This window comes from Malaclemys terrapin, chromosome 16 (genome assembly GCF_027887155.1).
Source record: "Malaclemys terrapin pileata isolate rMalTer1 chromosome 16, rMalTer1.hap1, whole genome shotgun sequence".
In the NCBI taxonomy this organism is placed as follows: Eukaryota; Metazoa; Chordata; order Testudines; family Emydidae; genus Malaclemys; species Malaclemys terrapin.
This window is the reverse complement of record NC_071520.1, coordinates 30,236,296-30,259,683: the sequence shown is the minus strand read 5'-3', so window position 1 is coordinate 30,259,683 and position 23,388 is coordinate 30,236,296. Positions and strand designations below refer to the sequence as shown.

At 57.4% G+C, this 23,388-nt stretch overlaps 1 protein-coding gene across 1 annotated transcript in view; it reads left to right on the top strand.

The window, feature by feature from the left end:
• The first annotated feature begins 4,350 nt into the window (after positions 1–4,350).
• Positions 4,351–23,388, top strand: part of TRPV4 (transient receptor potential cation channel subfamily V member 4) — a 42,245-nt gene continuing 23,207 nt past the window's right edge. Inside the window, exons 1-2 of the mRNA XM_054007016.1 lie at positions 4,351–4,428; positions 22,137–22,556. Of these exons, the coding sequence (XP_053862991.1) occupies positions 22,177–22,556 (380 nt within the window). The 5' untranslated portion in view covers positions 4,351–4,428; positions 22,137–22,176. The remainder of the gene's footprint in view (positions 4,429–22,136; positions 22,557–23,388) is intronic.

The window sequence follows — 23,388 nt, the reverse complement described above, 5'->3', positions numbered from 1 at the left end:
GTGTAAACAGGAATAGACTTTGGCCCAGTACATTTATAGCAAAGGCATTCCCGGTGCAGATATTCAAGAACGGTTCTGTCTTCAGCTTTCCCCCTGGCTTTTATGCACCAGCCTTGATCAAACAAAATGATTATCCATTATCACAACTACATTGTCTGTGGATTTAATGTCATGGGCTCAGTGGCTCCAGCCTTGGCTACGGCAGCCTCTGCTCTGTTCTGCGTGGGCACCAAGCTTTGATACGCTTCCACTTTGCCCTAGTTATAATCACCATCAGTGCCACCGGAATCCCCTCTTCAGACCGGTGAGCGACCGTGGGCTGGGGACGTTGGCTTGCGTTTGTCTGGAAAGCACTGTGCACGTTCATGTGCTGTGTAGGACACAATGACACCAGCGTTAAGGGCTTCATCTGACCCCTTTGTGCGTATGCACTGTGATGCAGTCTTTAATTACTCGATCACACACTATTCTTTGCACAGCATACCTGCCTCATTCAGCATCCCGGGCAGCGCTTGCTTAATGAGCTGCTGTGGGCGTGTCGCTAGAGGGCGATGGAGGCACACACTCTGTATGCGTGTATATATATCTCCTCAATATTTATTCCACTCTATATGCATCCAAAGAAGTGGGCTGTAGTCCACGAAAGCTTATGCTCTAATAAATTTGTTAGTCTCTAAGGTGCCACAAGTACTCCTGTTCTCTTTGGGGGTGGTTTCACAGCTCTGGCAGACAGCAAAGCAATGCTGAGATTCAGGAATGCTGGGGGCAGTTCCAGGTTGGGATGGGGGCAAGTTCTCTGGTGGTTATAGACCCTCCTGCCCTGTCCCCCCACCCCAGGCTCTCCTTGTCCCCTTCTGCTCAGATTCCCCCCTGCTGCCATCCCTCCGCCAGTCCCTGCCTATTCACTGCACCCGAGTCCTGCCCGTTTTCCCCTCTGCTCCCGCTCCCATCCATGTGCCCCTTAACCCTGCTCCTATCCTCCCCCACTCATGACTCCTGCCCCTTCCCCCCAATTGTTCCGACTCTCTCTGCTTCTGTCCCGTCCTGCTCCTAACCCGCCTCCCTTCCAAGCTCCTATCTCCCCTCCACCAGGCTCTTGCAAGGGGAGCACTGAGAGCAGCACTGGAGGGCCAGGCTCCTTGCTCTCAGTTCCAGGGCCTGGTGCCACAGCCGTTCCCCAGCTGCCAGGAGACGCAATGGCAGGGAAAGTCCTGCTCAGCCCTGCAGCCCTGGGCTGGAGCGTGCTCAGTCACTCTGTGGTGATGGTGCATGCAGGGCCGGCTCCAGAATTTCTGCCGCCCCAAGCAAAAAAAAAAAAAAGTTCAGCGGCAGGTCCTTCGCTCCTAGAGGGAGGGAGGGACCTGCCACCCCTGAATTGCCGCAGGTGCCGCCCCTCTCCCTTGGCCGCCCAAAGCACCTGGTTGTTAAGCTGGTGCCTGGAGCCGGCCCTGGGTGCATGTTCAATCTGGTCACACATGGCCACACTGCAAGGGGTTGGAGCATGCTCAGTGTGGATGGACTCTTTGGAGAATTTAGCTGCCAAACTCTAACAAGTCTCTACTGAGCATGTACAAACTGAGATTTTTCAAATGCTAATAACTGCTAAATTTGGCAGATTTTCATGGGAATAGCAAAAGGCACTTCTGACACTGGGCAATCCCACTGCCATATTTCAAGTGCTTTCTCCAAAGCAGGTGGGTGCTAGAACTTCCCAACCGAACAGCTGTATGATTTTTTTTGACATGGGCAAAATAATGTATTTCCCCCTAACCCCATTCTATAAAATAGCTGAACCATTTTAGCTGAAACTTTCCAAAAAAGTTCAGCTGGAGGCAAACACCTGGCATGGAAAATTTCATCCCAAATGGTTAAAATGTGGCGAAGTTATAAGCAACTGAAAACAGGATCTTATAATGGAAGGTGTCAGATAAACTTACGTATAATGTTACCTGCTCTGCTTATAATAGATGATAATAGTACTTTACGCAACTTCAGCACCCTGTCCATTCAGTGATCCCAGCGTTCTTAACCCACTTAAATGAAGGCCTCCGAAGTAGGCATTATATGCATTTACACACAAAGAAACAAGCACAATTGTGTTGCCCAAGGTTACACAGCAAGTTGGTAGCAAGTTAGGAACAGAACTCAGGAGTCCTGATTCACAGTCCTCAGCTCCACTTACTAGACCAAAATCCAGGTGCATGCACATGGCAGTAAACTAGCAATTGCTCTTTGCTGGTAGGCTTATGACATGCAGCCTCCAGGGAGTGGCCTGTCGAGAACAGAAGTCATCTTTAGAGGTCTTCCCAGATGCTGTATGGTGGCTCGGTAACTTCCAATGCAGCACCAACAGCCTAGCGCAGTTACCCAGCAACGGGTGTTATTACGCTCCCGTTAAACAGGTTCCTCACTTTGCTTGGAATGGAAATTGCTTGTTCTGCTTTATCCTTTCCTTGACAGTAGCACCCCCAATGTCCTAGCTGCTACCCACACGGTCCCTGTCCAGAAGGGACACCGATCTACAGCTTGGATCTGCAGGGGCCCCTGGCATAGACAATGCTGGGCTTGAAACCAGGGGAGAGGAGTCAGGGGAGAGGTAAAGAGTTACCCCAGACCTCAGGAATGCTCTCTCTCTCATAGCCCAAGTTCTCCAGACCCTCTCCTCCAGCACCGGGATTGGGGCCTCCCAGCTACACCCAGCCCCATGCAAACCACGCTAGTCTCCTGAGCAGGCTGTTGTAAGCAGGGGCAGGCTTGCACAACTGGGGTGGCCTGGGGTGGGAAGAGCTGGGTGACGTCCCAGCTTCTCTCACAAGGCAAGTGAGTTTCCTGGCCAAGGCCCCAGGCGTCATTTGTGCACCTCCCTGGATCTCCGGTGAGAAAAGGAGAGACCAAGGCTGGTGTTTCAGGGAGGGACAGCAGGGCAGTGGGAGGGGCACAGGCCGAGCTGGGTGGTTCTTACCTGGCACCAGCTGTCCCCCATTCCCATTGTGCTGCCCCTCTTGTCTTTGTTCCAGTCCCTTCACATTAATGAGCTCCCGTGGAGCGGGGGTGCTATGGAAGCAGGGTGGGTCCGGGTCTCCCCATACCAGGCACAGAAGAGAGTCTGGGGAGCAGGGCAGAGTCGAGGTGCAGGGAGTGGGTCCTCCAGTGCCAGGCAGGGTAGGGTCGAGACGCAGGGCAGGGTCCGGGCTCAGGGAGTGGGTCCCCCTGTGTCGGGCAGGGTTGAGGCACAGGGAGCAGGTCCCCTTGTGAGGGCAGAATCAGGGAGCAGGAAGCCGGTCCACAGGTGTCGGGGTGCAGGGAGCGGGTCCCCCTGTGCGAGCAGGGCAGGGTCGGGGCGCAGGGAGCGGGTGCCCTGGGGCAGGGGCAGGGCACATGGCAGAGTCGGAGCACAGGGAGTGGGTCCCCCAGGGCAGGGTCGGGGCACAGGGAGCGGGTCCCCCTGTGCCGGGCAGGGTCGGGGTGCACGGAGCCGGGCAGGGTCGGGGCGCAGGGAGCGGGTCCCCTGGGGCAGGGTGAAGGGAGCTGGTCCCCAGGTGCTGGGCAGGGCAGGGTCAGGGCGCAGGGAGTGGGTTCCCCGGGGCAGGGTCGGGGCGCAGGGAGCGGGTCCCCCGGGGCAGGGTCGGGGCGCAGGGAGCGGGTCCCCCTGTGCCGGGCAGGGTCGGGGCACAAGGAGCGGGTCCACAGGTGCTGGGCAGGGCAGGGTCGGGGCGCAGGGAGCGGGTTCCCCGGGGCAGGGTCTGGGCGCAGGGAGCGGGTCCCCCGGGGCAGGGTCGGGGTGTAGGGAGCGGGTCCCCCTGTGCCGGGCAGGGTCGGGGCACAAGGAGCGGGTCCACAGGTGCTGGGCAGGGCAGGGTCGGGGCGCAGGGAGCGGGTCCCCCGGGGCAGGGTCTGGGCGCAGGGAGCGGGTCCCCCGGGGCAGGGTCGGGGTGTAGGGAGCGGGTCCCCCTGTGCCGGGCAGGGTCGGGGCACAAGGAGCGGGTCCACAGGTGCTGGGCAGGGCAGGGTCGGGGCGCAGGGAGCGGGTCCCCCGGGGCAGGGTCGGGGTGTAGGGAGCGGGTCCCCAGGTGCCGGGCAGCGCAGGGTCGCGGCGCAGGGTCCGGGTCCCCCGGGGCAGGGGCAGGGGCAGGGTCGGGGTCGGGGCGCGCAGGGCCGGGCAGGAGGCGGTGCACTCGGAGGGAACCTGAGCCGCTCCGGCTGGAGACGCCGGCAGGGGCTGGCGCTGGGCCGGGGGGCGGCCCGGGCTCCCTCCCTCGCTCCAGGCGGGGTGGGGCCGCGGGACTCAGGTCAATCACGGCCAGCGCGGGGCGGCCAGTCCCGGCTCTGCGGCGCGCCCCAGAGACCCCAGCGCTCCGGGGCAGACGGGCCGGGCCGGGCCGGGCCCCTTCGGCTTTAGCTGCGCTCCGCCCGGGAAGCGAACGGAAGGTACCGGGGCGCCGCCTGCCCGCGGCGGGGAGGCGTGGGGCTGGGCGGGGCGCGGGAGACAGAACCGAACCATCTGCGGAGCCCGGTCCCCTCCGGGCTTTCCCAGCATCCCCGTCGGGCTGCCCTGAGCTCCTGGGGCTCGGCTCCCCGCCACACCTGGGGATCCCCCCCTTCCCTGGGGCTCGGCTCCCCGCCACACCTGGGGATCCCCCCTCCCCTGGGGCTCGGCTCCCCGCCACACCTGAGATCCCCCCCCTCCCCTGGGGCTCGGCTCCCCGCCACACCTGGGGATTCCCCCCCCTCCCCTGGGGCTCGGCTCCCCGCCACACCTGGGGATCCCCCCCCTCCCTGGGGCTCGGCTCCTCGCCACACCTGGGGATCCCCCCCCTCCCTGGGGCTCGGCTCCCTACCACACCTGGGGGATCCCCCTCCCCTAGGATGCTGTTGGGGCGCCCTCTCCAGGGGTCACACACTGTTTTGCTGGGGGCAGCATTTCTCCTCTCCATTGGGGCTTTGGCCTCTCTGAGGCTCTGTACCCGCCCGGGTCACTGTCCAGAGGGAGGCAGCTGGAGCGTGCTGGGGGGTGTCGGAAGTGACACTATCAGGTCGGTTGCTGTGGAGCAGGCTTGGTTCATGTGTGCGACTGGAACTTTGCCACACAACCCTGCCACCTTCTCCTTAAAGCACCAGGCGCCTTTCCTCGCCCTTCCCTCCTCTCACAAACATGTAGCAGCCTGTGCCGAGAAGTATCCGATAAATAAGTAATTCCCAAACAAACCCTCCCTTCCAAACCTTTCTCTTCCCCTGGGGAGAGGAGAGAGCTAACACAGGTCATCACTTAATGCATTACTGGCACATGCTCAGATGGGGCGGTGATTATATGAACCGAAGAGAGGGAGCAGCCGTCCTGGCACGAAGTACAGTAGCATTCATTAGTGGCAAGTCCTGCTGGGAGGGTGTTGCGTCCATGAGGACGTACCATGCGTGTGGCACAGCTGGGGAGGTGTGTTTCACCCCGTGTACATGAGGCATGAAGCAGTGGTGAACAGTGCAATGGTTTCTGCCTGGCTGAAATCTCTGTTGCGGATTGTCGGTGAAATACCCTAGTGCAGGGAGTTTCCCTGCAATTCAGTCACTGGGCTGATGGGAGCAAACGCTCCATGTGCTAAAGGCGATGTCAAGGTTACTGGGCTCCAGCACCCCTCTTGAATGGTCTTCTGTGTCACTGGGACTCAGCACTGTCAGGAAAGCCTTTTATCTGGCATCTGTGGTGGCAGGGAACGGAAGAGCTGACTCTGTAGCCACTGCAGTGGCCAGGCAGGCACCGCCACCGGGCCAGAAGTTGGATTCAGGGAGGGGAATCGCTTTCTGGTGCAATCAGGCGTGTTGTGACAGGATTTGGGATGTGGTGAGGAATGGCTGCAGGCGCATTGAAACCCACAAATGCTCAGCAGGCTAAATCCGCAGCTCTCTGACTGGTGACGGAGGGGAACTCCTCTTGACCTGCCTGCCTCCATTTCACCTACCATTGCTTTCCCTCTCCTTATGGCTGAGAACCTGGAAATTCACCAGCCAGGTCCAGCAATCTCTCTCTGAGGCCTTATTGCAAACCTAGAGGGATCTATGTCTAATCTCTCTGTCTGACTCATCTGGGTGTTTCTGATACACCCAGCACTCTGATATCAATGGGTCCTTCTTCAACTCTAATGGGAGTCTATCTATCTATCTGTCTGTCTGTCCACCCTGCTTTTCACTTTAATATCTCAGCAGCCATTCAGACTCACCAGATTGTTTGTATGATAACAAAGTCAGCTGGGCTGGTTTCCAGAGTGTATGTGTCACTCCACCGGCATGCCCTATGGCTGGCGGGGGTGAATCTCCAGGGTAGATTAGGGAGCGTGCTCGTTTGGGAGCAATTTGAGCAGCAGTTTTCTTAGTTCTCTACAGGAATTTGTTGTTGAACCAATTCTTGGCATTTGTAGGCGATGCCCACTTGCTTGTCCACCCTGGGCCTTGTCGGAGAGACTAGCCCAGTCCGAGGCAGGCTGTCCTTTGTGGTGACAGACCCCTATCTTATTGACGGGGGCATTATGTCCTCATGGGACAGGTGCAGGGCAGGCAGTGGCTTCCCCCATCACTGAGCAGAAACAGTCACTTAGCCAGGCCCTGAAGAGAGGGGAGTTCAGTATCTAGATGGGGTGGCCAACCTGAGCCTGAGAAGGAGCCAGAATTTATCAATGTACATTGCCAAAGAGCCACAGTAACACATCAGCAGTCACCCTCCCGCCTGCTCCCCAGCTGAGAGTGTGTCTAGGTCTGTACAAGACACGGCAACACAAGCCCTGCCTGGTACACCAGGTCAGCCCCAGAGTCCAGAGCCGGAAATCGTTTGTGATTTCTTGTGATTGGCATTGCTAATTACTAGTGACTCTCCCCTGGCGTCGGCTCTCAGGGCTTCGCAGTCTGCACCGAGATTGTCCCGCTTCTCTCGAGAGGATACATAGAAACGGGAAGTTTAAATCTTTTGTGTCGAGTGGCTTCCTCCTAAGAGGAAACACGTCTGATGGCTCATCAGAGAAGCAGTGGTTTGAATGCCAAGGACGGGAGCGACCCAGACGCTGCTAATTCACAAGGCAGACTGCAGGCATTGCTTTTTTTCTCCAAATGAAACTTTGGGACTGTACTAGCCTGTGTGTGCCCGGGGAAATGACGGCGATTAGCGTGCACGGCCCTCCCTTCCTGCTGTGTCATGTGGCATTAATGGCGGGTCAGTCTCATTCTGCTCTGGTGCTTCTCATGCAGAGAGAGAGAGAGAGTGTGTGTGTGTGTGTGTCCGTCCTCGAGCCACAAATTGTAGCTCTGGATCCAAAACTGGAGCCTGCCTGTGTGTGGCTTGCAGCTCCCCCAAGGTGGGTCACTCACCACCTTTCAGGCTGGATCTCAGGGGCAAACCTGCAGGCGGCGTGGAGACGGCTGGATAGCTGCTGGCCGGTTTGGATTTGGAGCATGCCTGGGTCAGTCAGTCTCTTTGGAAATTTAAAGCCAAGAATGGAACCCTGGTACCACCTGGCTCCATGCAAATTGCAGCCCCAGCCCCCAAGGGAAACAGAACCTCTGACCCCACCCAGTATCCCCTCTGCCAAAAGCCTGTGCAAATAAACAGGCCTCTGAGTGTGACCTAAAGGTCAACAAGCTCTGGGGACTGAGCTGCAGATCCGAGAGCCCCTCGCTGACACCGGGATTCTCGGGAGCCCTTCCCTGTAAAGCGGACTCCCAGCTGTCCTGACCTCTGGGGCAGAGAGGGGATCTCAGGTGTGTCTATAACCCGAGCTGTATAGGTCAGAAGGTCCCCGCTGCAGGGCACCGGGGAAGGGACTGGAATCCAGAGCAGATTGCAGAGATGTGACAGGTGCCTGGCCCAGCGAGTGGGCAGCGGCGGTTCCCAAGTGCCCCTGTGCAAGACTATCGTGGCATTCTCCTTTAAAGGTGGCAGGGCCCTGCATCACTGCGGGGAGGCCCTGTCCAGGGGGAGAGGTCGCCGTCTCCTAGCCAAAGGCTAGGGTTGCCAACTTTCTAATCTCACAAAACCGAATACCCTAGCCCCGCCCCTTTCCTGAGGCCACGCCCTTTCCCCACCCCTTCCCCGAGGCCCTGTCCCCTGCTCACTACATTCCCCCTCTCTTGGTGGCTCGCTCTCCCCCACCCTCACTCACTTTCACTGGTCTGGGGCAGGGGGTTGGGGTGCGGGAGGGGGTGAGGGCTCTAACTGGGGGTGTAGGCTCTGGGGTGGGGCCGGGGATGAGGGGTTTGGGGTGCAGGAGGGGGCTCCAGGCTGGGGGGTGGGGCAGAGGGGTTCAGGGTGTGGGAGGGTGCTCTGGGCTGGGGCAGGGGGTTGCGGTGCAGGAGGGGGTGAGGGCTTCATCTGGGGGTGCAGGATCCAGGGTGGGGCCAGAAATGAGGGGTTCAGGGTGCGGGAGGGGGCTCTGGGCTGGGGCAGAAGGTTGGGGTGCGGGAGGGGGTGAGGGCTCTGTCTGGGGGTGTAGGCTCTGGGGTGGGGCCGGGGATGAGGGGTTTGGGGTACAGGAGGCGGTTCCAGGTTTGGGGGGAGCTCAGGGCTGGAGCAGGGGGTTGGGGCGCGGGCTTACCTCTGGCATCCTGGTCATCGGCGCAGCGGGAGCGCTAAGGCAGGCTTCCTGCCTGTCGTGGCACCACAGATGCGCTGCACCCCGGAAGCGGCCAGCAGCAGGTCCGGCTCCTAGGTGGAGGCACGGCAGGCTGTTCTGTGCACTGCTCTCGCCTGCAGGCACCGCCCCCGCAGCTCCCAGTGGCCGCGGTTCCTGGCCAATGGGAGTGCAGAGCCGGGATGGGGGCAGTGCGTGGAGCCCTATGACCCCCCACCTAGGAGCCGGACCTGCTGGCTGCTTCTGGGGTGCAGCACGGTGCCCCATGACAGGTAGGGACTAGCCTGCCTCAGACCCTCATCACCGCCGACTGGAGTTTTAACGGCCCTGTTGGCGGTGCTAACCGGAGCCGCCACGGTCCCTTTTTGACTGGGTATTGACCACCCTACGGAAGGCAGAGGCCCCTGTCCTGAGGAGAGGTCGGTCTCCTAGCCGAAGGCAGAGGCCCCCGTCCAGGGGAGAGGTCGGGTCTCCTAGCTGAAGGCAGAGGCCCCGTCCAGGGGAGAGGTCGGGTCTCCTAGCTGAAGGCTGATGGAAGAAACCATTTCTGCTATTTGGTCTCCTAACAGCAACAGCGGCCTATTTTACAGTGTGATACCTGGGCATATTGACACCATGGCAATCCCAAAGATATTTTACCAGCTTTAACGCAAGTTGTGCTGATGGCTTGATGGATGTGGACAAGTGTCTCACCAGGAACTGGACTAAGACCATCAACTTGTGTCACAGAACAGCTGGGAAGGAGCTGGAGCTATAACCAGAGGAGAGGAAAGGGGACCAGGAAGACAGAGCAAGGAAAATGGGGGACTCTGAGGAGATGGAGAATGACTGATGGTGAATACAGGAGACCTATGGGGGAAAGATGGGAGCCCAAGTGCTCTGGTGTGGGCTGGACACCGCCTACACTTAATGCCTGTTATGCCCCGTGGAGTGATGTGTGACAGTGGTGTTCTGCGATGGTGGGGTGTGGGGGAGGTTTGAATGGCTGCACAAAGTGGTACCCAGATGCTATGGCGTTAGAGGCCTTAGAAATATGCTACTTCGTAGAGCTAATACAGCCTCAGGACCTGGGCCAGCCCTTCAAGCACCAGGCGTGGATGTGCCAGGACACAAGCTGCTAGCAGAGTGTTCTCAATGGTGGAATATCGATGGTGGCCACATCTCACATTTCTGTAGCACTGTTTATCCCAGAAGAGCCCAAAGCCCTCTACAAACAGGCTCTAACATACAGGATCTCTGCTGAAAAGGCAGCTGCATCTGGGATGGAGCACAGCACCTATGGAGCAACACTACACAACAGTTTGGCCAGGAAGCGAAGGGGAATCCAGGATACAGTTGAAACTTCAGGGGGAGCTCAGGGAGCTGGCCTGTCATCGCCCAAAGTGGACTTTTGCCAGGATGCTGGGCTTAACACCCCTCCCTGCTCTTGAAATAAAAGGGCCAGGGGATTCTTAACAGCCATGTTAAGGACATGTGCCACTTACTGAATCATTAACACCACTTCCTGGGTTTCCAGGGAGGTCTCCCATCCAAGCACTGGCCAAGCCTGACTTTGCTTAGGCTGTGAGAGCTGATGAAATCGCTGGCTGAGGTGGTCTGGTGGGAGCGCGTTACGGGAGGGTAGCAGAATAGTGGCCTTTAGCTGGAAAGGGCTGTGGCCACAGGCTGGAGGCTGCACACTCTCCATGGGCGTCTGGTGGCCAAGGAGCACAGTGCAGCTCTGTGCAGTGTTCTGGCAGCACGGAGGCACCAGCCCAGAGAACACAGGCTGTTGCTTACCCTGAGCCCAGGCCTGGAGTAGCCCTGTAGCCGACAAAACTGTGCAAACTGGGCTTTGGTTACGAAAACAGGATGACCTGCAGGGTGGGGAAATCTGGAAAAACGACAAATAAACTAAAAGCTCAATGAAATCCAATTCATCCCCTGGCCATCACCTCATCGGGCAGCCCGTCCGCCTCTGGGATTGTTGGGGCTTCTCCACTCAATGGGGCCAGTTATAATCAGCACACACTTTCCAAAGCAAACTTCCTCCCGGTGTCCCTAATAACACCACCGGATCTTACCAAGCTGCCTGCATTTTCCATCATGCCGGGCATTGACTCACCTTCCGCACTTTGCTCTGCTCCAGCCATGAAAACAGACCTGTCGGCTCTGCCTTTGTGCCGTCCCATTCTCGTTCTCCTCTGCAAGGAATCGGCCGCGTTACTGGGGTGCAAACCCCGGGGGGAGCGGATAGTTCAAATAAAAAAATGGTTGCCGCTGAAATCAAGGCCAGTGTTTCCTAAAACGTTTGTAGTGAGATTAGGGCTGGTGGAACTTTGTTTAACCCCCACTCCTCCCCCGCGACTTGTGGGCCTGACCCACCTGTCTGTGATCTCCTGAGTCCCAGTGACTGTGCCTCGCCTAAACACAGCTGTGCTTGTTTGCCCCACACCGTGAGGCAGTCTGGATTCTCCCTGGCAGCAAACAGAGAGGCACCGAACCAGTCAGGAATCAACAGTGACAATGGGCTTGGATGGGAAAAGCCAAGTTCCCACCTAGTGAGGCTGTTCAGTTGGTTTTCTCCTTTGGGGATTAGATCAGAGTAAGCGAAAAACAAACTCCCAGCCCATGGAGGGGTGTGTTTCTGGAGTGATGCCGGCCCCCATTTCGAGTGCTGTTCCAACAGGTATTCCAGGAATTGTGGTTGGTGCAGTGGCATTATCCCAGCTGGGTTTTGACCAGTGTGCTGGGGATCACAGAGGGCACGGTGACAATTGGGACTGGGCGTGTCCTCTGAAGCACCACGGGGGATCTACAAAGTAATACATAGCAAGGGGAAGCATGGCCTAATGGTTAAAGCAAAGGACTGGGATATTGGAGAACTGGCTTCTCTTCTTGCCTCTGGTTCTAACTCACTGTGTGACCTTGGGCCAATCCCTTCATCCCTCTGGGCGAGGAGGGTGTGTGTTCACTGGTGGCTAGCCCATGTCCGCTGATTCAGGCTCACGGGGATATCCAATTGCAGTGTAGATATCCCGGCCGGCTGGGAGCCTCACCCTCTGGGGTCCCAGAACCCAGGCTCCAGCCTAAGCCCGAACATCTACACTGGAATTTTAGAGCCCTGTGACTGAGGCCCGCAAGCCCGAGTCGGCTGACACGGACCAGCCACGGGGGTGTTGTTGCAGTGTAGATATGCCCCGAGTGCTGGTGGTGGAATGACATCCACATTGCAGCGCTTAGCGAGCCTCAGATGAGGAGTGTGACACCAGGGCTGAGCAGTAAAAATCAGGGTCTGATCTGCCGGAATCTCCCTGCAGCTGGACTCAATTCCTGTGCTTGTGCTGACTGCAGCAGGCTTGCCAGAGGTTAAGTGACAGCAGAATTGGGCAGGGAGCCTGTAATCCCCACCGTTGCTCCAGCCCTGCCAGTGTGGAGACGGGCAGCTGCAGTTCCAAGATGTCTGCACTCAGCTCTGGTCTGGATCCCCTCCTTATATGACCCAGAACGTCAAGTCCAGGGGAACACTCCTGAGTTTGTGGGACAGGGGAAAGCCAAGAGATCTATTAGTATATCGCTCTGGCAAGGGGCTGTGAATGACCAAAGCAAACGTATAGTCACAATCTGCAGATCCACCCAGTCCCTGTAAATACCCTGTTTGTCACTGAATCTCCTCCCATGTTACTACACAAGGAAGCCAAGAAAAGGGCCAGAGACAGAAATGACCAGATTGGAGCTGCCTGTCGTTCTGCTCTCATGTCTGTCCTCCTGCCGCTGTCATCAGCGTGGCTGGGGCGAGCAGCACATTAACAGCAACGTGGGACGCAACAAACCGTGCCCTGCGGTCTCCTCCACACACCTGGTGCACAGAGGGGCACTCCTGGTCTGTTTCCAGCCTGCCTTGGCTCCCTCGAGGCGGGACGGGATGCAGGGCTGGGATGCAGAAGTGGAATCAGAAGCTCTCCGGCCTGATCGGGACTTCGCTCTGTGGGATCGGCTCCTTCCAAGTCAGGAGGTTCATGTGTAGAAGAGAGAGAAACCACTTGTCATAGTAATAAAGATTTCTAAGGTGCCTCCTGCCCAAGGCTTTCCGGACCTAACACACTTTAATCAATAAAATATACAATAAAAGCTTTCTCGTCCCCGTACTGAACAGAAACGCTGCCCCGTGCTGTCTGCCTGAGCTATCACTGGGTTTAGATGCTTGTGCCAGTCCATGCCAAACTGACTGGAGCTTTCTGCCAATTCTGATGGGGTTGACGTCAGTGCGCCCGGTGGATTTGACTGCGTGGAATCGACATTCCGGGTTCTGCTTGGTCTTGGGCAGGGAGATGGGTCTCCGGGTGAGACTCCCCTGGCAGATTTTCGGCTGCCAGCCTTCGCTCTCTCTTTGGCAGAGTAGCTTTGCCCGCCCGCTGTCGGCCTGTGTCAGTTAGGGGCTGGGCCCTTGGAGTGACTTTAACCCAGCTCTAAGCTGGACTCTGAACACTCTTTGAAATCCCTGATTGTTTGTAATGAACTCCTGCCTTTCTACCAGCATGGTGCCTTCTGTCTGCCTCACGCACGCCGGCCTGGCTGCATGCTCCTCTCCCTACTTCTAGTCCCCCTTCCTTCTCCCGATCCTTTAGCTGTCAGACCCATCCCCTCTCTGAGACGTCCACTGCATTTCACCCCAAAGCCAGCAGCACTCATCCTCCTACAACAGCACTCCCAACCGAGCACCAGCCAGGTCCTGTGCGTGGTCGTGGGTGTGGAGCCCCTGTCCTGTTACCCCATCCACTCCCTTGGTTTTCTTCACAATCGTGTTTAGTAAGAGCCTGGCCCTCCAAGGGCTTCTCACTGGCCATAGCACTTGCTGCCCTGAGTATCACCCAGCAGAGTGCCCCGCGCCTGGCACACACAGCCAGCGCTGCTGGCTAGCGGGCCAGGGGACATCACTCACTGGAAGCCGACGCTGGTGCAGCAATGGGACGTGCCCCATGTGGATGTTTTTTTTTTAATTGCGCCACCTGCCGCTCCTGTGCGACTCTGGCCAGGCACGGCCCAGCCACAGAGGAATCTTCAGTCTCGTGCCTGCCTCTTAGGGTGACCAGATGTCCCGATTTTATAGGGATAGTCCCGATTTTGGGGTCTTTTTCTTATATTGGCTCCTATTACCCCCCCACTCTCTGTCCCGATTTTTCACACTTGCTGTCTGGTCACCCTACTGCCTCTGCTCTGCTGCTTCTGGGAAGGTCATTTCCATGGAAGGACCTAGCCCCTACGGCATCCCGTTGCACCAGCTTCTCCCGTTGCACCAATTTCTCCCATTGCACCAGCTTCTCCCATTGCACCAGCTTCCGTGTGGAAAGTTTCCTGACTTTCAGTGCTGGAGAGGCCTGTGTGTCCCCGACCCCGGGGTGTACATAACAATGTGATCTGTTCTCCCCCAGGGTGGGTGCAGCTATGTTAATGGGACATGGATACCCCTCTGGTGTGGGGGGCAAGATACAACCGGCATGATTAAATAACAAAGGACTGTAAAGCAAAGGCTGCCTGGGCATCCCCCCCCCCCCCTGTGTGTGAGAAGAAAGAGGAACCCGAGAAAGGCAATGTGGGGTCAGTGCAGCTGGAGCCGGTTTGTTAAACCTCACGCTGAGTCGTGAGCGCTGAGGTTGCTGCCCGGGCACGCAGCGCCCAGATCACTATCTCCTTCCTGTGCCCAGGGCGTTTCGGAAGGGCTGAGACATGCAGCGACGGAGTCACTCGATCGGGGGCGGCGGCGGGTTCACGTTGCATGACATTGTGCTGGGGCAGCGATACTCAGACCTCGGGGGTTCAGGGGCCAAGTAAGGGATCAGCATTACCCAAAAGAGCCACGCTCACGGGAATTCATTGTTTCATTTACTATAGTGCTGTAGATTCATAGTTACACAGCATGACGGGGCAAATATTTAGTTTATATCTATATATTATTCTCACAGTAAATAAGTTAATAACTTAATTGGTTAATTTTTAAAAGCATCCGGATTGGCTAATAGCTTAGGTTGGTTAATAATTAAATCACCCCGTGTTTTAATATCACGCGCTGCAACATCAGCGAACCGTGTGCGGCTCTTACTCCTCCATCTGAGCATCGCTGTGTTGGCGTGTCGTGGGCGTGGCTCCGCTGGGTCCGGCATCAGGACGTGTGTCGGCCACGTAGTGATGAAAGCGCTTCGGGGTTCGGGCTGCAAAGTGTCACTTAGACTCTGTTAGTAGCTGGGGTCCCACCCACGCGGCTCGTGGGGTCTGGGATCGCCTTGACCGTGCTGGGAAGATCCCAGGGATGTTGGGTTGGGTGGCATCCCTCGGGCTGCATGCCCCTGGCACCCAAACGGGTGGACAGAGGGTAAGCAGCCATTCATGGGAGCACATGAGACTTTCACAAGCTCCCGACAGACTGGAGAGCTATTGGCTTGCAAACGTCCAGCGCCATGGTTCATAAAACCAAGGGTTCGTGGCTGGGTGTCTGGAGCCGGGGATCTGCCTGCCTCTTCCAGTCAGGCCAGGCTCTGAGGAGCTGAAAATGAGCAAAAGAGCTGAAGGACATAGAGTCCCCCCCACGCCCCCAAATGCCATCCTGCCCTGGGATGGTGGGGAGGGCTCGTTCCCAGCTAACACTCAGCCAGTGCTTTAAACTAGGATCTATCCCACGTAAAGGTGTGAAAGGCTCTTCCAGGTGCCCCAGGGAGGGGGAGGCTAATGTGGTGGGCGGGCTCGCTGGAAACACAGCCCGCATGTGGCAGCCTGCAGGGACCCTGCCCACCGAGGGCTTGAGCCTTCTCTCAAGTATATCCATGGGAAACCTCCCGGGAGCAGGAACGGGCCATAAAGACAAACAGCTTCTCACGGCCACCCCTCCCCTCCAGAGCACTGCCCCCCAACACCCTCCTCCCCCTGCTCCATTAACCAAAAGCAGGATGGGGACAATGGATCCAGTCTCTGCCGTCTCGCTACCTGTGTCACCGGGCTCCCAACACGACAGGCTCCTCGTTCACTGGTACTCCTCTCCCAGGGTATTTAAGGCACTTTCCTGGGGTGGTTTTAGTGTCTCTTTGTAATCAGGGTTAGTGGCAAGAATGGGAGGGCAGCGTGGGCCAATGGCTAGGGCTTGGGATTGGGACTCGGGAGACCTGGGCTCCGGCCTCACCTCTGCCATGGACTGTCTGAGATGCCTCTGCTCTCCGTACAGTGGAGAAGAGGATGCAGACCTGCCTTTGTAGCATGCATGAGGAGCCATCTGTGGGTGCAGAGCACTGGCAGTTATTTGATCAGCTGGTGGGACCTGTTCTCGGTGGTCTCCTTTTGAGATGTACCAAGACCCATCCGCGGGGTTCGGCACAATCCTTGGCAGGCCTGGACACTTCTGTCTTGGCAGGTTTTTTCCCTAAGCCCAGCCATGAACCCTCCTGTACCAGCCCTCACCACCTGCCAGGCCGAGTGACTATGTGACCAGGAGGCAGATCATTGTGTTTAGTCTGTGCTGCGGGTGCCGCTAGAAGTTTAGTCTGTTTCCCTCCGTACACGCCACCCTCTCTCCTCCCTGGAGGGGAGCGGGAACTTCTGCTGCCATGGTGCACTTCGAGATCAGGGATAACACGCTCTGCCCCCTCTGCAAAGCACATTACTGCCAACCCTAAAGATTCACCCTGTGCGAGTCCAGCCCAGAAATCATGAGATTAGCCCCGAAATCCTGGGGATTGTGATTATTGAACCACCTCTCTGCAGCTGTGTGTGCCAATCCGTGCTACCAGCTCGCCCAGCGTACGGTGGTTCTGGCCCCGCTGCAGGAGCTGTCACTGCCGCCTGACGGCGTGGAGCTTTCAGCTTCTCCCCAAACCCAGCATTGTCAGTCATGAGTTCTGTGCCCTCATCGCACCCATCCTCCATCCCAGTTAGTCATTCTGCCCCCCAGCCCTCACATCAGTTCCCTCCATGCATCAAGTTCTCCCCTGCCACGTAAGTTCTCCTGTCAGTTCTGCCCTTGACATCGGTTCTGTGCCCTGAGATCAGGGTCCCATTGTGCCAGGTTCTGTCCAAAACACTTTCCAGTCTCCTCCTCCTCCTACCCAAAACCTTGAGGGGGAGCTCTGGCCGCCTCAGCCAGAATCCTGTAACTGGGGAGGAAACCGTGAGAGTTGGCAGCACCGATCACGTCCTTCTGAAAGCCAGACCTTCCAGGGAGGGTCATGGGAACTCCAAGCCTTCCAGGAGGGATAGCTCAGTGGTTTGAGCATTGGCCTGCTTAAACCCAGGGTTGTGAGTTCAATCTTAAAGGGGGCCACTTAGGGATCTGGGGCGAAATCAGTTCTTGGTCCTGCTAGTGAAGGCAGGGGGCTGGGCTCCATGACCTCTCAGGGTCCCTTCCAGCTCTATGAGGTAAGTATAGGTATATCCCAGCTGCCCAGTGTGCGGGCTGCATGCAGCGAGCGGGGCCAGAGGAACTTCTCCGGATCCCTTCCCCACAGTTCTCAGATCCCCTTTAAACAGCCAGAGAGGATGAAAGACACTGAGAACAATGGCACAACTGCCTGGCTATCCAGGGAGCCCCCAGCTGTGGGCTCCTTTAAGGAGTGGGGCAGGGAACTACTGGCCTGGGGCTGATGGGTCAGGATTCTCTCCTTAAAAACTAGGGGAGGTGGTTGTCCTTGTTTCCAGGATCGGAGGCTGGACAGCCCTGGGGAGTGGAATCGTCCCTCGGCCTGTGGAACAGGGAGGATCCAGGCTGCTGGAGGGGTGCTCAGGAGATTAGGCTGCCTGGAGCATACAGCTGTAAAATCTGCCCTGGAATTTTACTGTGTGTTGAAATTAACCCTTGGAGTGCTGGTAATTTCCAGGCTGCTGCCAGCGGAGCGCTGGCGGGAGCCTGTGTCTGTAGCTATTCATATTGAAAGGCTGACATGACCTAGATCCTGAGCACTTGGGCTATTGCTTTCTGCCCTATGTCTCTGCATGGTGGTTACACTTGGCCAGGGCGGGGCAGCTCTTAGCAGGAGGACTCCCTCCCGGAGCAGCTCTGCCTAGACCCCGAGGGCTGCTTTATTGCCTCTTACCCAGGGTTGTTGCGGGGCTGGAGAATGAGTCCCTTTGACTGGTGGCTGGCAGCGCCCATGGTTATTGGCTTTGCCCTGGGCTGCCCTTTGTCTGAAGAGGTGAGGGCTCTTTGGGCTTTGCCCGTCGGGGTTTTGTACTTTTTGTACAACACCATCGATGCTTTGGTTGGAATTGTCAAAGGAGCCTCGGGAAGTTAGGCCCCTCCAGTAAATGTCAGGGAGAGCTGGGTGCCTAGCACCCACTGGTTCCTTCGAAACGCTGCCCCATGGTCAATAGCCTGAATACCACTAAGTCTGCAGAGGGTTCACCAAAGGGTTAATGCTGTGAGTGAGCAATGTTAGCAAAGGGGTGTGGAATTTGTCAGGCAGGACGTTTGTGTGGTGCTGCTAAACGGAAGGGAACCAGGGAGTGATTAGCCTGATGACAGAAGCTCCTGGGACTTTACCGAGTCTGTGCTGACTGCTGCCTTTCCAGCCAGGAGGGAGGCACTGTGCAGTGGCCTCTGTCTTGTATTCTTGTGTTGGGGAAGCAGCGTGGTCCAGTGGCGAGAACAGTGGATTGGGACAGTTGGGTTCTAGTCCTGGTTCTGCCACTGGGGTAAATTGCTGCCCCTCTCCGTGTCTCAGTTTCTCAACCTGCAAAGTAGGGCTAATGATAGTGACCGCCTTTCTAAAGTTCTTTGAGCTCTATGGATGAGAAGCACTAGATAAGAGCTATGTATTCTTCTTCTTCTTCTTCAGAGGACGCTGGAGATCTGCCCTCTTAGGCAGTGTCTAAACTGGACTCTCCCATCATCGCACTGGTGTGGACGAGGGCGGACGCATTGGTATGTCCGTATCTGTGATGTTTGACTCTGCTCAGAGCAGGTCTAGCTGACCTGCAGATAAATCACGGGTGATCACCTGTGCCCTGGCTGCTCTAGTGCCCCCTACTCCTTGGTACCACCACTGGAGCTGCACCAGTGGGAAACCTCCCGAAAGAGGCTATGTAAATGCGGCTCGGAGGAGAATCTGGTGTAACGGTCCTGGCGCCATCACTGGGAGGGCTGAGTCACCATGGTGATAAACCTGGGGAAATGTCAGCAAAAGGAAACCAGATCTGAAGATGGGACAAAGACACCTCTGTGTGGGTGAGCAGGGAAGGAGACGAAGGGCAGCCAGAGACAGTCATTCAGAGGCCAGCTCAAGGGCTGGGAGCTCTGGCTTCTATTTCTGACCCTGTGGGGACGGGTGACCTTGGGCATTGGTTCCCCATCGGAATAGTTGTGACCAGGCTCCGGGGGCGTAGCGGTGTTAAATCACATTGTTCATCCACGTGTGTAAAGCGCCGAATGCCTGCAATGCTCCAGCAAGCGCTCGGAAGTGCTGAGAGACCCTCCGGAGGTTGGGGGATCAGCCCTTCTTCCAAGCGCTTGGCTCTGCAGAGGTGGGCTGGAGACCCCATATTTCTCGGTCAGCTGGGGGACCCTGAGCCTTTCCCGCGGGGTTTGGCACACCTCTCGCCCGCCCTTCCAGCATAGGAAGAGCAGAGGTAGCACCGGAAGGGGAAGAGTGGGGCAGCAAACTACTCGGGACTCCCCCAACACTCTGGGCTTGGCTCGTTTGCCCCTGCTTTGCAATCCAGAGTGGTTCTGTCCATGTTGTCTCTGGGTGAGAGGGTGGGATGCAGGGAACAGAGGCTGGACACTGGACTGGGAGCCAGGACACCTGGGTGCTAATCTTGGCTCCCTAGGTGACCTTGGACTGGGCACATCCCCTCTCTGGGCCTCAGTTTCCCATCTGTATAAAGGGGATAATGACACCCCCCCTTTGTAAAGCGCTCCCATAGGAATGAAAAGCCCCTCTCTACAAGCCAGGTTTCTCCAGCTCCAGAAGGCCTGCTCAGCACTTCACGCCTACCCAGGGGTGCCTGCAAAGGCCAAGGTCCCAGCGGAGCGACAGACTAACCGCCCAGAGAGGAGGCCGCACAATATGGATGAGCCCCACCAAGGCAGATGCCAAGGCTGGGTTGCTCCTTGGAGTCAGGACCTCCCTCGAGCGGGAGATGAACGGGGTGGTGTGGAAGGGGCCATGAGGGGTGGCTAGGAGAATGGCCTGGCTGACCCCGGAGAGAGGAGCAGGAGACGGGGGTGGGTATGGAGCTGGGCAGGACCTTCAGAGTGAAGAGGAGACTCTGAGCCTGGCGTGGATGAAGCTGCGTAAGACAGGACAAATGGCGCTCCAGGGTGGTGACTCTCCGGCTCCGTTCTCCTTGCTGTTTCATTCCTTTCCTTCCTCCCCATCCCGGCACCATCTCCCCATGCCACACGGGGCGCGCGTGCTGCCCCAGCCCGGCAGGGAGCGGGGATGCCTCCGTCGCTCAGGGCTGGGCTCATTCCAGACACCAGAGTGCTGAATTTCCGATGACACGGCAGCAGGATTGCTGTGCCATTGAAACCTGCTGGCTCTCTAGTAATGACATGCTACATAATTAGAAGCATGTTATCCAGCAAACGTTCCAGTCTGAGGCCCGGAGAGCAAAGCCCCACATTAGGGCTTGTTATACAAAGCTACAACCAAGTCGAAATGACATGTTCCCAGGCAGCTTTTTCTGTCCTCCCAGAGCTGCTGGGCCTGTCAGCAACAGCACAGACACCGACCTTGGCTCCCAGAGCTGGCTGTGGCTTAGAACTTGCTGCCTGCTGGTTATTTCTTTTGCAAATTTTCCTGTGCACCAAAATAAATCAGGGACATGGATTTGAATTCCAGCTGCAGGACAATCCACACTCAGGTCCCTCCCCTGCCACGGAGCCCTCATTTGGATCCCCTCCCCCATCCCATTGCAAGCCTCCATCTCAGGGTCTGATTGAAACAGATTCCCCGTTGCCCCTCAGTTGTGTCACCTGTGCAGTGTGAGCGTGAAACACTAGGGGGCAGCATCTCACCCAGCTCTGCTCTGGTGTAACTGGCTGCACGCAGGAGGGGCAGGGTGACCAAGAATTGGGCCCGGGAAGCCTGGTCCCCCCCCTTGCCTACACCTGGGAAAACTGGGAATGTCGCCGTTGAAGTCAGCGGAGCAGCACGGGTGTGAAACCAGCATGAGACTAGAATCGGGCCCTTAGCGTTCACACTCATGCCTGCCCTCTGCTGAGTCCACTCTGTGGGGTCCTGCGAATGGCACTGTGCCAGCCTGCTCGGCCAGGGTGGCAGCGTCTGGCTCTCGCCTGCTGCCCCGGATCCACTGCCTTGTGTTGCTTTTAGCCAGGCCCTTGGTGTTTATTGGAGGGGGTTTGGGGTGGCTGGTTGGTATTTATAGGGCTGGAGAAAGAAGAGCCTGTTCTCTCCCCTGCACTGGGCTGTGCCCAACAAAACCACATCTGGGCAAGGCAGGGCTGTGGCAGGGCTCGCCCTCTGTCATTACAGCAGCTCTTTGAAACACGAAGCCCGCAGCTGATTGGATCCCACACACATCTGCAGATATGAGGGACCCGGCTGGCGCAGCCACCACCACGGCACGGACTCGCTAGCTGCCTGCCCATCCCGCCCTGCATCCCAGGGGCCCTGGCTCCGAGTGCAGGGGAAGCACGTTTACTGGGAGAAGTGAGACGCGGGGAGTTTGTGATCTCCCTGAGCAGGGAGGGACAGGACCCCGGTGCAGGGAGTCCCCCGACCCGACTAGGCGCACAAAGGGTGAGAACTGGGAACTGGCTAGGAACGATCCCTCGCCAGCGAGACCCAGGCAGCTGTTGCAAGATCCCAGCAGACACAGGTGTGAGGGGAGCGGGGGCCCTGCGATCTGACGCGTGCTGCTCACTGGGTTATTCTGTTTTAGGAGGGTTGAGTCGATTTGGTCCACCCCCACCCCCTGGGAGATCTCGTTCCTCTTTGGGCCCATGTAAGTGGTGTCTACACTGCAAAGGGGGGTGAGCGTACCTGTGTTAGCATTACTCTAGCTAGCACAGGTAACAACAGCAGAGTAGAACTGGTGGCAAGGGCTTCAGCGCAGGCAGGCAGCCCATGGGTTCTGTGGCTGGCTTGTACTGGGGCCACTAGCCCGCGCTGCCATCTTTGTGCTCCTATTGTTACCTGTGCTGGCTAGTTCCGGGGTGCTCCTACCTGCAGGGCAATTCCCCCTTCTCTTGCAGCGTAGTGGGATCCCAAATCCACTTGCTGGCTTTCTGCCCGGGCACATGGATGGTCCCCACTCCGGCCTTGCCCCTTCCTTTCCCTGACACAGGGAGGCTCGGCAGCGATCCCCCACCGGGCTGCTGCTCTTCGGGGCGCTCTGGGGCTTCGGCCCAAGCTGTGCCCCAGAGCTGGGGGCCCAGGATTCCTGCCCCCGCAGCGGGTGGCGCTGAGCAGGGGCGGCCTGGCTTTGTGCGTCTCTGGCTGGGAAGGTTTGTTGCGTAGGGCGTCTCTCTCACCCTGCACACACATGCCCCTTCCCACCCCCCCATGTCATTTCTCACACTCTCACCCACCCCTTCTCTTCCAGGCACACAGGGAGGGATTGGGGCCCTTCCAAAGCGGGCGGCATGGCGGACTCGGACGACTCCCCCCGGCTCCACGTCGGGGAGGCCGGCGAGGCCCAAGGCGAAGAGGGCTCCCCTCAGAACGACGCTTTCCCCCTCTCGTCTCTGGCCAACCTGTTTGAGAATGAGGATGGCCCCTGCCCCGCTGAGGCGGCCCGGCTCCCCCCCGGCTCAGGGGACAGCAAGCAGCAAAACCTGCGTATGAAATTCCACGGGGCCTTCAAAAAGGGCGTGCCCAACCCCAAGGACCTGCTGGAGTCCACCATCTACGAGTCCTCTGTCGTCCCAGGGCCCAAGAAAGCCCCCATGGACTCGCTTTTCGATTACGGCACATACCGCCAGCACCCCAACGAGAACAAGCGCCGGCGCAAGAAGATAGGGGAGTGAGTATGGCACCCCCGTCCCCTACGGGCAGCATGTCTGCTTACGCTGCTGCCTTTCCATGCCAAAGGCTCTGCGGGGCATCCAGCCACGAGATGCCAGCCAGGGTCAGAGTAGAGCTGGCTGGGAAAAGGAGGGAAGGAGGGCGGAATTGTGAATTGCTGTTTTAATTTCAAATGGTTTTACTTGCTCTAGAGGTGTCTGGAAAAAGGGGGCATTTTTTGAGCAAATTTTATCCAAAATTTTCCCATTTATTTTTCAAATTTCGGAATTTCCAAATGCAACACTTACTCAAAGTTCTGAAAAATATCAGCCGGCTCTAGCTTGGGGCATTTGCCTTTCCCAGCCTCACAACCCAGCGTCTCTCTGGGCCAATCCAGAAAACGTCACAGAGTTTGTGAGCCTTTTTGCCCCTGATGTTTTGTTGCTGTTCAAGAAGTGCTGGAGAGATCTTTGTGCTCCTGTTTCTACTATTTTCCGTGCTCAGGTGCCCTACCGAGCCACATTTCTTTTATTTTAATGCTACTTTTTAAAAAAATCCACATTTTTATAGCAAATATTTGGAACTGTTCGCTGTGGATTGAACCTTCTTTGAGATGTTTGCAGTGAAAACTATTTATCTGAGCTGCTAGGACTGCAGGAAGCAAACGCACTAAGAGGGGGGGACATGGAGAGGCAGGATGGGGTCGCTACGTTTGATGCCACAGTCCCAGCGCTCAGCAAGGGCATTTCGGCCAACCTGGTCATTTCTCACAGGTGTCAGCTAGTAAAAGTAATGAGTACGTCTAGCACCGGGCAGCTGCATGTTGTAGCAGGCTCTGCAGCGCTTGTGTT